At 42.1% G+C, this 14,070-nt stretch overlaps 1 protein-coding gene across 3 annotated transcripts in view; it reads left to right on the top strand.

Moving 5' to 3' along the window:
- The window catches only part of arid3a (AT rich interactive domain 3A (BRIGHT-like)), a 32,390-nt gene extending 19,264 nt beyond the window's left edge, over positions 1–13,126 (top strand). For all 3 annotated transcript variants that reach the window (XM_036521644.1, XM_036521643.1, XM_036521645.1), the window contains exons 4-9: positions 8,243–8,315; positions 9,574–9,757; positions 10,094–10,341; positions 10,758–11,054; positions 12,089–12,178; positions 12,579–13,126. In XM_036521644.1, the coding sequence (XP_036377537.1) occupies positions 8,243–8,315; positions 9,574–9,757; positions 10,094–10,341; positions 10,758–11,054; positions 12,089–12,178; positions 12,579–12,730 (1,044 nt within the window). In that variant the 3' untranslated portion in view covers positions 12,731–13,126. The remainder of the gene's footprint in view (positions 1–8,242; positions 8,316–9,573; positions 9,758–10,093; positions 10,342–10,757; positions 11,055–12,088; positions 12,179–12,578) is intronic.
- The last annotated feature ends 944 nt before the right edge of the window (positions 13,127–14,070 follow it).

Raw genomic sequence — 14,070 nt, 5'->3', positions numbered from 1 at the left:
AGGAAATATTGTGTATCAGAATTACTCATTTATCCTCCAAATTAACTCATTTCCTCCCTTGGCTATTTTATGAGAATTGCTTCTTCAAGAGTAATTGAGAAATAGGACATTATTTTAACCCTACTTCAAACAGTACATGACAGCACAAACATTTTTGAAAATGAATGTAACAATTTCATTTGGTTCGCTGTGTGAAGTTGGAGCAAGGCAGACCTAAATAAAGCACTTCCCCAGCCATCATATTGTGAGTGCTCTTCAAAAGAAGCAATCAGTTATCAAAAAATGCCTTGCATCTTGTGAAAGTGCTTCACCATTTCACCCCACCCCCACCATGAAGCCTCCAACCTTTTGCCATGCTGAAACCACAGAATGGCAGGTGGCCTAAAGCTCTTTTCATTTGTCACTTGTGACATCATGTATCCATTAACTTGGATTACCTCAAACAGATATGTTCCATTGGCCCACTAGTCACACTAGCTATTAGCTAAAGAGCACCATGGAAAGAGTCAGATTCCTCTCGGTGTATTATTATGCAGCCATGCAGTTGGGTGGGAATATAAAGAAGAGGAATATGGAAAAGGTCACCCATTTTATAAACCAAGCATTTCTTCCTGTCCTCCTCCCCCACTTGGGAATTAATAGCACATAATCCCTGACATGCACAAAATGAAATGCTACAGACATGTTTTTTCCCTCATCTGGCAGCCTTTTTTTTACTTGTCTGAATGAAAGGATTTGGAGTGCTGTGTTCCATCTTGGATTTTATTCTGGTCTGGATTTCATACAGTTCACAGTATCATCTCACTGCCTGACCCTGCAGTTTCTATTCCATTCTGGAAGCAAGAAAATGGGTGTTTTTATGGGTTGATTTAGACATTCTAGGAGCTCTTACAAAATTTCAGTATGTTTCTCGTTGCCAAGGAACTTGTTATCTTTAGTGTTCTGACCCAGCAAAGGGTGTGACTCATATATGACCAGCATGTAAGAAATCGTAAGCAGTCGATCCTATTCAGACATCGCGCATGTCCAGTGGCATACTGGCAAATTTTGAAAAGAGCAGGACTTGAGTTAATGAAACTTGGCACCCAAGAATAACAATAGAAAAATATGGGTGGAAATATGTGAATGAAACTCTTCCTGTGGTGTTGTGGGGTAAAGAGGGAGGAGATGAGGCTATGGCAGTGGGAGGGATGGGCAGAGGAAAAGGGGAGGGGAGCAAACTGAACAGCAGCCAAGTGGAGAATGCAGGGCAGGCTTGCACTTGGCTCAGAGGCAGTGTTGGATGGTGTCCAGCACATGCTTGCTGTGTTAGGCTGATGTCAGTGCTGCACAGCCAAGGGGATTCTGGAAATTGGCAGCCACTCAATACAGCGTAGAAGGGGTAGTGGTAGGAATGTAAACAAAGATTGCATAAAGGCTAGACTCCCTCTTTTCTCTCACTCTCTGTCTCTCTCTCTGGTTTGCTAGCAATGTTTTGCCCCTCAGTCTTTGCACATTCTGGAGTAACATAAATCAGATCTTAGAGTAATGTAAATCATGTCTTTTACTTACAGCCATGTTCTTTGAGAATGAGCCATAATTAGCCTAATCTTGCTGCCATCTGAGTCATGAATGAAAGCACCGCAGTACTGTCCACACATTTTTGTACTTATGCTTCTGTACTGTACATGATGGCTCCACCATAAATTTTGTAAAACAAACACAAAAAAACTTGAGGAAGCACGATAAAAAATGGGTAAAATATATTATTTTCAAAACGCTCATTCAGATTAATTTATAAGGATGTTTTAATTTTAAACCTTTTTTTTCCATGTCCTGTCCTGTAGACCCTGTATTTTGTGGGGATTTTTCTCCCAATGATGAACTTTATTTGCTGTTTATTTATAGACTGTTCCTGAGAAGCTTGAGCATTCTCATGGTTGCTAAAAATCAACCATGCTATCTTTTTTCAGCCTGATTTCTCATATCTTCCCAACGAATAAATCCCAACGAATTTACTGTTTCAGACAAGGGAAATCTGTCTGGAAGCCATATTAGGTAGATATGAAAACAAGGACTACAAACAAGTTCATGTCTTCAAGCCATAGTTTTCCTGTAAGCCTTCAAAATATCCATGTAGTAAGAATATTTGGCTGTGGCAAATCTAGATTTGTGTGTTTTAGAAGTTAAATGTCGTGATTAATGTGTTTGGTTCATTACTTTTGCAATAAAGATAGGTTCCTATGGAAAAAACACACAGTCCAGCCAATTTCTTGTCATGTAGAGTGACCTTTCTAGGACAATGGTAGGTCTTTGTCCACTGAGCTCGTCAGAGAAAGCTGAGATTGTGTGAGTGTGTTTCTGTGTGTCTCTGTCTGACGGGGCAGGAACCACCCCCCACCGCTTTTCCTTTTGTCCTCCAACACACGCCGGACAACATGGGGGAGGACAGCTGACAAGGAGCGGACAAATCAGGGGTCAGGAGGGGTTAAACGCTCACCCATTCACTGATCGATCAGGCCACTCAGGCCGCGTGACCAGAACAGCTCTCATCCCTTCAGAGCCATGTGTTAAGGCCAGAGTTGTCAACTGAGGGCTACAGACCACCTTCTGTGGTGAAGCATGTTGTGGGTCTGCTGTCAAACATCACTTTCAGCAGGCTTATACATGAGCAATCTGAAGCAATCCATCTTTGTAATTGTCACTGAGTTGGTCTACCGTGTCCCTGAACTACACAAAGTGCCAAGGCTTGAAACTGTCCAGAACAGCCCCTCTCTCTGGACTCTGCTTTCTCCAATTCTTAGTCCCCCCGCCCTTGCTCACCCTATCATGCCTGACAGCTTGGCTTTTATGCTCAGGTGTAGGAACTGTCTCTTCTCCATCTCTGTCGCCATCTGACTAGCACCAGTGGAAACCTAATCATTCAATCTATGCAGTGACTCAATAAATGGCTTTCACATGAACCGTCATTTAAATCTCAAACCTGCTTTGCAGGTTTGGTCTGTTTTTTGACTTTATGGAACACAAGCTCCTTCCTGATTACAGTACAGATTGGTGGTTGTGTTGCGTTAACGGTAGCGGGTCAGTGGACCCCTTCAGCCTGATTCTAATCTCAGTTCTGTTTTTGTTCTGGGGGAATGGGGGTGGGGGTTTGAACACACCTCAGCATGGTCTTAGTCATGCCTGGCTTGAAATTTCACTCCTAATGACATGTCTTTTCTCCACATGCCATGACTCCTTAATCACACACATGTATCTTGCTTCAGTGGCAATTTTTTGTCTCTCACCTGCAGACATTTCAGTCATAGAACATCTTGGATCTCTTTTCTTATAAGGTTGAGTTGATGCTTTAAGTTAGCTAGTGCTTTAATAGTTTCTAGATTGTGCTCAACTCTTAATGTAAGATGAAAAAACTGCTGTCTATTCACTTACTTTGTCAACCTCATGGCAGACAATCTGTGCCTACTTCTTTGGTATACATACATACATGTATAAATCTGATACTATAGCACAGCTGTTTAATCCTAGAAGATCCATGGCTCTCCACCTACACAATTAGGCATAAATATTATGTTATGTCTATTTCTGGTGCGCATGTGTGTGATTAAAACAAATTGATTCAGTAAAATGTTTTTTTTTTTTTTTTGATTGATTTATGTCAGAGGATGTTGACCAGTTTTGGTGCATGTGACTAATGAATTCTGCTCATTGGTCTCTCTTCACTCCATCAACCTCTCATAAGTAAAGCCCTCAATATTTGACAAATTTTGATGAATTTAACAGTCATCTAATTAAAATAATACCAATTTTATAATCAAATGTGGTATAGATATGGTATGTGGTAATTGACAATAGATTAGTAGTTAAATCCCCTGCATTGTTAAGAAGTTAGGTCTGAGTTTTTGTTTCTCGTTCATCATTCTCATATCATTCTGATATTTCACTTGGTTATATTTACAAAGATTATACGATGCATTTTTCATGCTCAAGTACTATTACATATCAGACTTACTAACCTATTATAAGAAACAATCATACAGTTTCACCACTTTAATTCAGGTCAACTTCACATATGAAATGTTAACAATTTAAGTTGATTAAATGTCACCTTTTTAATTATGATATTTCTGTATTTGTTGTTCATTGTGTCATCTATGACATGTTGGTTGTTTTGAGCAAAAATAGCCATATAAGTGTAAATGTGAGAGAGGATTTTGACTGGAATTAATACAAAGTTTATATAAATAAATGAAAGTGTTTAAAATATCAAGTGAAAATATTTTGTGTTACATTGGAAATGTACATTTTTTGTACATTTCCTCTGAACTTCTTGAATGCCTTAAAGAAGTACAGATTAGTAGAATCTTTTTGTGCAGCTATTTTGTACTTAACGGCGGGAGTGTATCTGCAGAAGGGAAGCTTCCACCTTGCACGGCAGCTTCTATCAGCTGGATTAGTACCCCCATCTAAAGTGAATCACAGGTTGAAAGGTCAGGAATTTCTGTCAAGAGCAAGACATGTTTGTGCATGCTTCTAGAAATTTTTGCTTCTTTCATAGGTTGTTAGAGGGCTGGATTTATATGCCTTACCATTCCTTAAGGAGGGAGAGGAAAAGTCAGTGGAAAAACTACAAAATATTTTTAAATGGGAGGCTCAAAAATTTTCTTTGAGCACAGGAAAATGAAGCAGAACTGATCAAGCTGTCATTTCTAGGAGCCTGGGAAATTCTAACAGTTGAGAGAAAAACAAATCTCTGAGGTTTCATTTTTCACTCAGACAGAGAATCAAATGGGTTATGTTATTCATTTTAAGAATCGTCTACAGGTGTGATAGCCCAGTTATTTGTTTACTGGGCTAATTCTGTCTTTTTACTACCAAAAAGGAAGTGGGTCTTTTCAGGGGTTGGGGGAGGGGCATCATCGAAAGGATTAATCCGTTGCTGGACCAAAAAAAAGTGTTTTCATGGTTTGACTAGACAGCATATAGAAACAATATGTGTTGCCATTTCCTGCCAAAACCCTACATAGTTGGATATATAAAGAGCTCATCAGGTTCCCATCTAATCATGGCCCAGCATAACTGGCTATTTTAATTCAGTCTCCACCTCAGCTGGTGAGCAGTAAGACTTCTGGCACAAAATGGATGCTGTGCATGACCCAGGTGGGGGTGCTACACAATGGAGGTGGCGAGTGACTTTCCCTATTTTCACTGTAAGTGATTTTGATAAATGTCCTTTACAGGCCTTACATAAATGCAGTCTATCTGTTTGTGTATTTTTTTTTTTTTTTTTTGCACAAAAAGGCTTTAGCATTCTCAATTAGCTTACCTCTTGTTGACAGTATCATCACACATCACGTGTGCCCTAGTTATTGACACTCTGCAGACTCCTTGACAAAAAAAGCCTGCAGCCTGGGTTCCTCCCCCTCATCCTGCTGTTTGCTGCCTGGAGAGGCTATGTCAGGCCTGCCTGAGAGGTGATTGGCAGGTGTGAAACGATGGTGCCGTGTTTCAGAGTGATGGCCGGTCATGTTTCTCACAGGACTAGTGTATACTCTGCTCGCTGTCCATAAGAAGACTCGGTCAAATGGTGAGGCCCAGTCATGTACTACGAGACAGTTGCTTGAACACACTTAGTTGGTTTGCTGGTGCTTAATGTTGATGTGTCTATGGCCATGAGACTACACCATCACATATTCTTTTCAAGACAGTTGCATACATTGAATAAGGCAAGGAGTAATTTGAAATGACTGCTATTATACACTGACAACAGCAATATAAATGCTCTTCTCCAGAGCTGCTCTATCAAAGAATGGTTATATGTAATTTCAAGAATTTATGATTAATCTTTTTTTTTAATTATCCATGTAAAATGCATAGAATTTTAAAGCTTTGTCAAGAAGGTGTGGATGATCGAATGGGATATGCAGTGGGAATGGTCAGAATAGTATTACACTAAGCATGAAAAAAGCAGAAGTGAAGTCAACTAAAAAGCAGACATATTTCTAGTTAGTGCTTCTCCAGCCCACAGACTTTACAGCAGGATTTCTGCAGAGGAAAAGGATCACAGCACCCAAGTGGCAGCTTCAGTGCCCTGAAGCTATTACAGCAGAAACATTCTGGGTGGATCTGAGGGAAGCTAAGCTGGCAGGAAATGTGTTCCCATTGAAATTCCCTGGCATTGAGGAATGGAGCACAGATGACTGTTACTCATCACAGAGCTTTTGAAAAACATCTGTGTGTTTTAATTCAAGCCAAGTGGCAAGAACACAATTTGTCTGTGTGTCTGTTCATTTCAGGTTTAGCATTACTTTCAAAAAGAAAGAAATTGATCTACAGTAATGCAGCTCAATTAAACCTTGTTGTGTGATAGTACCTTACTTGTGTCATCCTTTTTGTTTGAATTCGAAACATTCATGCAAGGAGACGCCCTATCAGTGTGTTCTATAGATTTTACTCGATGTGAAAACCTTAAGCTCCCCACCCCACTCAAACAGATAAACAGATGTGTTCTGCAGAAGTTCTGTCGGGGAAGGGGGGGCTACGATGTGGGGGTGGGGGTCTCAGAGAGGTTCCTGGGAAAAGGATGCAGCTGTATGAAGTAATATGAAAGAGAAGGGGCTGGGGGCCAGTTAGGGGAGCATTCAGATGTGGGGAGGGAACCCGATTGGCTGGTTTCATTTGTACCTAGTGTTAAGATCGTTAACCGTTTGAAAGATGGGCTTGTTTTTCTCGGGCCTTGCATGAGTAGATTCATGCAGCTTGTCAGGACGGGTGTTCATAATCATGTTCAAAGTGGGTTGATATCCGAACAACACATTAATTCTGCTTTCCCAACTGTCCCATCCACTCAGCATAGAATATTATCCCACCCTAAACGTTACAGACTGGTATTATCTTCTCAGTTGGCTTTATACAGAAAATATCTCAATGCAAGTACAATTTATAAATTATCTAATAAGGATGTGCATAATGATATCATAAGGAGACCAGATGGGCAATGGGAAGTCCATCTGTGAATGGTCAGTTCTTTGTTTGTGTTCATACTTCTGATTGAGGTTTTTGTGGTGAGTGTGTAGTAATAATTTTACACTGTATTTGATGGTGATGAGGGATCTGGAGACTTAGACAGTCAGCAGGCTGGAATGAGGAATGGGAAAAGGAAAGCAATGGTGGTGGTTTTCTGGATAAAGAGGCAAGAGATGCAGGGGAGATCCATTAGAAACTTGTTTGAAAGAGGCCGAGGTGAGCCATTTGCAAGATTTATAGTGTGGCTCTCCTCAGAAATGCGTGCATCCTGTAATTAAGGCTCCACTTGCCTCTAGCTTCACATTACCACCCCTCCCCCTCTCAGTTATCTAGGGCCCCCCCTTTTAGTAAGATCTGAAGGCTGCTTGCCGTCACTAATGAGCGCTAAACAGCACAAAGGGAATGGGCTGCTTGTGGGTGCAGCAGGAGACGGACTGCCTTACACAGGCAGGGGGAAAAAAAGCTGTGTTCTAATTGACTTTTCTCTCAGACTTTGCACAGGCTGCACTTGGCTCCAGCTGGGCGTTTTCCCATGAAATATGCTGAATAACATCCTTTTACATCGTTTTCAGTGGGGGAGTGGTACTGGAGGTAGTGGTGTGGGTTGTCATGAAAAACTGTGCAATCCGTCTGGAATCAGGATCATTTAGAGGTGTTGCTAGCTCATATGAATCTGGGAGACTTTCGGTTAGATCCACAAATTTAGACTGCCTGTTTATTAATTTAACTACTTTGTCCAGTGGCAAAGAAACGTTGAACAGTAGCAAAGGATTGAGCTGTGGCCTGGCTGAGAACCCAGGCTTTGGCTATGTAGGTGTTCATTACCCAGCTGGACTCCCAGAACAAACAGTCCAGCACTCCACCTCCTTACTTTTACTGAACCCACTGAGCCTGCAGGAGCACCAGTTGGACTATGTCATGTACTCCTCTTCCCCCTCCAATGTATTGTCAGTCTAAAGTTATAGCTCTCTCTCAGTGCAGGGCCACAGTATGACCCTGGTCTGCTCACTTCCTGCTGTAACTGCCCGTTTGTGCTTGCTTGAATCATTTGTCCACTGATACCCAACAAACAGCCCCTACTTGTGACAGAGGCTTTAGACAATAAAAAAATCCTTTTGAAATATCCATTATGAAAAGGCATTGCTGTTGTTGGCATTTATAGCCAGTTCACTTCAGAGTAAAGCAAACATGACGTCAGCCCACTTCCTGCTTTAACAGCCTGTTTTGTGTCCCCCAGCTCTATGAATTGGATGGGGACCCTAAACGCAAAGAGTTTCTGGATGACCTGTTCAGTTTCATGCAGAAGAGAGGTATGTGGTGTGAGACGATTCACATGTGTGTTACCGTTAGTCACCCATACACACACACATACACACACACACACTCACACAGACACACACAATGTTCACAAATGTGCGATTGCTTCGTCATGACTGTTTGTCATGGTGGATTCTGGGAGGTCCTGCTCACAAGTCGCCCCTTCCCCCTCCCTCTGACACATGAACACTAGTCTCAGGTTTCAACTTGTTGGGTGGCTCTTTATTGGCTTCTGAGATGATAGCTTTATGGACCCTCAGATATGTACAGTCCACGGTCTGTGAATATAGGTCAATGATACTTGCGTGTACATATACAAATATACATCTAAGTAGACATACATACAGTATTTGTTGCATGGAAGATGGGATTTTCTTGACTTCTTTCTACTCTGATCCCACATCTCTTTTGTGTTTTAGAGGATTTACTTGGTATAACTTTCATAATAAAGAAGTAGCTCATTTATCACATGTTAAAGAAGCATTCGCTTATGTCACGCTGCGTCAACCAAAATGAGCTGGAAATAACACAGTATGAAGTGTACTGCACCCTGTGAGAGAGTATTATATTCAGGCATTTCACATTGCATGATACATTTTCCAGGGACTTGACAGTAAAGTTACAGAATGCCTTGTATGCGCACTCAGTGACAGGTCGCTTATCAGGGAGTGTGCCAGACCATTGTCATGGAACATAGTATTGTCAACGTTTGTGCCCAACAGTGGAGCTTCCTGGATCTCCCTCTGGGGCATTCAGCCATAATGTCAGTCCCTGCTGCCATTTCAATTCTGTTTCAGTTGCGACCAAATGCCTGGGTGGGTCTCTGTGTGCTGCTTTGTATAAGGCTGCTCTTTGTTTAAAAAAAAAAAAAAAAAAAAAAAAAAATCAGGCACTGCCCTCTAGAGACAACAGAAGGAAGTGCTTTGTGTCTGAAGAAAGCTGGCAATGTATCTGATGAGAATTTCCCAATTTATACATGAAGTACATTGGAGTCACCCTTATTTCAAACTTTGGATCTGCAGGTTCCCTTCAGCACATGTGTTCTTGCATTTGTACAAGAACCTTCAAATGAGAAGATATTTAATGGAAGAATGAAAGCTAAAACTTAAAAATGTACATATTGTAGTGCAATATAATATAATCTTTTTTTGTCACCTGTACCTCTCAGGCAGCTTGTAGCTTTAAAAGCTTGAGGATCTGTCCAAAGAAGTTCTTCTAATTTCCTGTGACTCCCTGTCTGTGCTTCTCCAGGAACCCCAGTCAACAGGATTCCCATCATGGCCAAGCAGGTGTTGGACCTGTACATGCTGTATCAGCTGGTGACAGAGAAGGGAGGGCTGGTGGAGGTCATCAACAAGAAGCTGTGGAGGGAGATCACCAAAGGACTCAACCTGCCTACCTCAATCACCAGTGCTGCCTTCACTCTCAGGACACAGTGAGTTCCAGCAACAGAGGTGGCACAGAGCCAAACTGCTGCGGTGGACACATCTGTTTGCAGCCTGCTACTGGCTTTCTCACTTTTAAGCCAACCCGTTCCATTAGAAAAAGGAAGGTGTTATATCTTTAGTGAATGAGAGACATGTACTGAACACCAAAATGTATAGCTCTTTTAATGCATGTACAAAAATGTAATGTACTTCAAGGACACTGTTTTGTTGTTGATTAGTTTATGACGGACTGACCATGATATGAGCCAGTGACAAAGATAATCAGACAGATGAGCTTCTTCTGATGCTCAGTATGTTAACATTTCCTCTGTTCTCTGTAACAGATACATGAAGTACTTGTACCCTTATGAATGTGACAAGAGGGGACTCAGCAACCCCAATGAGCTCCAGGCAGCTATTGACAGCAACAGACGGGAGGGGCGCCGGCAGGGCTTTGGGAGCACCCTCTTCACCTACTCACCCAATGGCACACCCACCATGCTGTCCTCCCCCAAACTCTCCATGCCAAGCCTGGGAATAGCAGGGGGTACCAATGGAGCTCCACTCACCCCCATCCAGAAGGTCAAGAAAGGTGAGTTAGAGGTCAGGGGGGCTTACTGGGGCTTTACTCGTGCCTCCTCCTTTGCGTTTATTGGGCAGTGGTACATTTTTATGCACATAGGGCCCTATTACCCAAGACTCTGAATACTCACACATTCCTTTCTCAGTTAGCAAAGCAATGTTGACTTTTATGCGGTGCTGATAATCTTTCCAGGTCTTGTAAAATACAGATCTAGCCCTGTTGAATACCTTATCAGGGAAGCTTCTTTGTTTTATTTCACAGAAAAATGTTATGAAATGAAATGTTTTGGGAAATGGACACAGGCTCTGATGTTAAAGTTCGTCTAAGTTTTGAAAATAGGAAGGCTTTGTGGAACTATGCTGTGGGTGCCCAAAACGCTCTGCTCGAGGGCTAGTCCATTCCTCATTGTCCCTCTCCCTCTGCAGAGGACGAGGGAGGCCAGCCCATGCCGGGGGCGGGCCGGCTGCCGGTGGCTCTGGCAGGGCACACAGTGGTGGCAGCGCAGGCAGCGGCGGTGCAGGCGGCCGCCGCCCAGGCAGCCATGGCGGCCCAGGTGGCTGCGCTCGAGCAGCTGAGGGACAAGCTGGAGACTGGTGAGCCACCAGAGAAGAAGATGGCCCTGCCGGCTGAGGAGCACCAGCGCCTCCTACAGAGAGCGCTACAGCACAACCTGCTCGCCATGACCGCACAGATGCCAATGAACATCCGCATCAGTAACCAGGGTAAGATTTCCTATTTTGATTGGAACTGAGAGGTTACAGTCCATTGAGCAGTCCAGGTCACCACTTTACTTTGGTGTGATGCGCTCACATGAGACAAAAGATCAAGACAATGCTTGCTGCTGCCTCAGCTGAATGATGTGCTGATATCTAGGCAGCCAATCCCTAAACATCTTTTTTATGTATGCGTGTTGATGACGTGCTATGAGAACACCTGCTGAGAACGCACCCAGCTCACGCCACAGTGGTGACCCATTTTGTGTGGAACATGTGTATCTACATCTTCCCCCCTTTGAGACAAACAGGGGAAACCCCAAGTCTTGAGAAAATGAATGACTGACTGCAGCGTTTCTTTATTTGATTAACAATGTTTCAAGAAGCGTAGCACAAAATCAAGTGCAGGGGATTTTGTTGTGACAGATTTAAAGACTTTGAGGCAAGTAAAAGAATTGAGAATAAGACAGATGAGAAGTAAAACTCCACAAGCTGGCAGGGATGTCAATTCAATTCAACACAGTGAGTGAAAACTAAACCACCCCTGTCTGGTACACATTACGCACACTGTTTTTCTGTCACTTTGCATCTTTTCAGATCTGCTCTCAGGATACATTTGGCTATAAATGTGTATATTTGAAATACGTACTTCTATATTGTGTTATACTGCCTTTACAATTACATTCTCTTTTGCTCCAGTGTATATACCAGCAAATATTTTCACATTCAGTCAGTTTTTTTATTCAGTTTATCTGTAAATATCTAAATTTCATTCCTTTTAGACAACAACTGTGATGTTCCCTCTCATAAATGGAAATGAAAACTCCACTGAAGGGCATGTTTTCAGGCAAATGTACAAATTTAGATTTAAATGGTTTTCATTTTTATTTAATCCTGTGTGAAATCCAGCTGGATGAATCCAGAACCATATTGATTTTTCAGCTTTGCTGGTGTTAAACACAGTGTTATTCAGAGTGTCACTCATGAGAGGGCAGCTGCCGTCAGCTCGACGATGATATGTCTCCTCTCTGTCTCTTCTGCAGACAACAGGCAGGACTCAGCCCTCAATCTCACCGCTAACGGTATGAGCAGCATCAGCATGTCTGTGGAACTCAATGGAGTCCTGTACACTGGTACGTCCCTCATAGTCCTCTACGCTGACACATCCCTGATAGCCATTCAGTGTCATCTACAGTGATGCATCCAGTCATCTACAATGGCATAATGCTCATACTCGTTCAAGTCGTCTATAATGGTCAGTAGTTTACAGTCATCTACACCGGTATATCACTCGTATTCATTCTATCTTGTCATGGATCCCCACTGGACACCCAGCTCCCTGTCTCCAGGTTTTTCACAAGTAAATACAGTGCATTAAAAACTACTGCATGTAGGATAGTTATTTTTTAATGGTTTTATTTGGGATAAAGGTTATGTTGCAATCTTGGCTTTTTAATTCTGAGTGAAGAAACATTACCCAAAAAAAGCTGCTGTGCTCCAATTACATAATATTTTGTGTCTTTTCTTCTTTAGGTGTGCTTTTTGCTCAGGCAGCAGGGTCAGCCCCATCAGGCCCCTCCGGATCATCAGGCTCCAGTAACAACAAAGCCCCTGGTGGGCGCAGTGGGTCTCAGCCAATCCCCCACACACCTACCTCATCCTCCTCCAACAACCCGTCGCCTTAAAAACCTCACACCCTACCTTTTTCCGAAGCTAACTAAAGCCAAAAAAATCAACCTCATTTTCTACATAGCCTATGCCAAAAAACAGACAGATATTTAAACCCAGACCACTTGAAGTACACTATCTCAGGTTCTCTCACCTGCTGCAGGTTTTCTTTTCTCTTTGAACTTTTTAACCTTTTTTTCTTTCCTCTTTTACTTAGCAGCCAAAATAGGTTTTAAAGGTAACAAGAGCCAGTATATGATAGAAATATATGCACAACCTGTGAATAATTTATTTCCTCTCCATAAATGTACAGATAACTTGAGAACAAAAGAAAAAATAATCAACAGGAAGGTTAATGCACTGTTTACACAACTTAACACATCTACTGACTGACCGTGAAGCTACTTTTCAAACAAGAGGAAAGTGATTTTAATTTTTTATCTTATATTAATGTTGTTATTATTATTACATGCACGTTGCAAAAAAGTATATTTAGGGTTTAACAAAAAATGTGTAAATATCTTCTATTTTATTCTTCAAAAAAAGATGCTTTAAAGTATATGTTATTTCTTCAGGGCATAACAAAGCACCGTGATGACCTCATAGTTTTGAACTTCTTTTATGCTTGTGTGATCCAGTTGAATATGAAGCAACATTTTATGGGGGAGAGGTGATCTGTGATGGCAAGCATACCTCACATACAGGAGTTCCCTTTTCCCATGATCCTCAGAGAGATGCATATTATGGATGGAAGTGCAGCTCACTTTCACCGGACCCTGGAGATTGTCCCAAGTTTTTGACCATGTCTCAGGTGTTGGACTCTCTCCCAGCTTGCAGCAAACAGATTATTATTATTATATTTTTATTATTATATATTATTATATCTGCCCCCGTGCTACTCAATTACCAAACCAAATCCAGTTTTTCCTCCTGTAATACCATACCCAGGCGGCAGTTTGGCTACCATTAACATTGGTGGGGCCATGAACATAGGGTATACTTTCTAGATCACGCTGCTGTCGGCTGTGTAGTCAGGGCGTTCCTTGGAGGGGGATGTCGGCAACAGTAACACTGTGAAGTCCCAAATTACATGGAAGAAAAAGCCTTGTTTATCTCAACACAAAGTGGGGGTGGGGAGGTGTTAGTGTCAGGGATGTGGGTCACAGCTCTCCCAGCCCTTCATTACAGGTCACTACTGACCATACCAAATCAATGGATTGTTTTTCCTTGATGGCCTTGTTTAAGTGCTGTTACTACAATATCTGCCTCAATGTTCCACATGTTACAGGGATAAACCCTCATATCATGACCTCCACTGTCTGAAGTTCAGAGTGTTCTGCTGTGTGAGGTGGTGGTA

This window comes from Megalops cyprinoides, chromosome 2 (genome assembly GCF_013368585.1).
Source record: "Megalops cyprinoides isolate fMegCyp1 chromosome 2, fMegCyp1.pri, whole genome shotgun sequence".
In the NCBI taxonomy this organism is placed as follows: Eukaryota; Metazoa; Chordata; class Actinopteri; order Elopiformes; family Megalopidae; genus Megalops; species Megalops cyprinoides.
The sequence above is the reverse complement of the archived record's forward strand: the minus strand, read 5'-3'. Positions and strand labels throughout refer to the sequence as shown.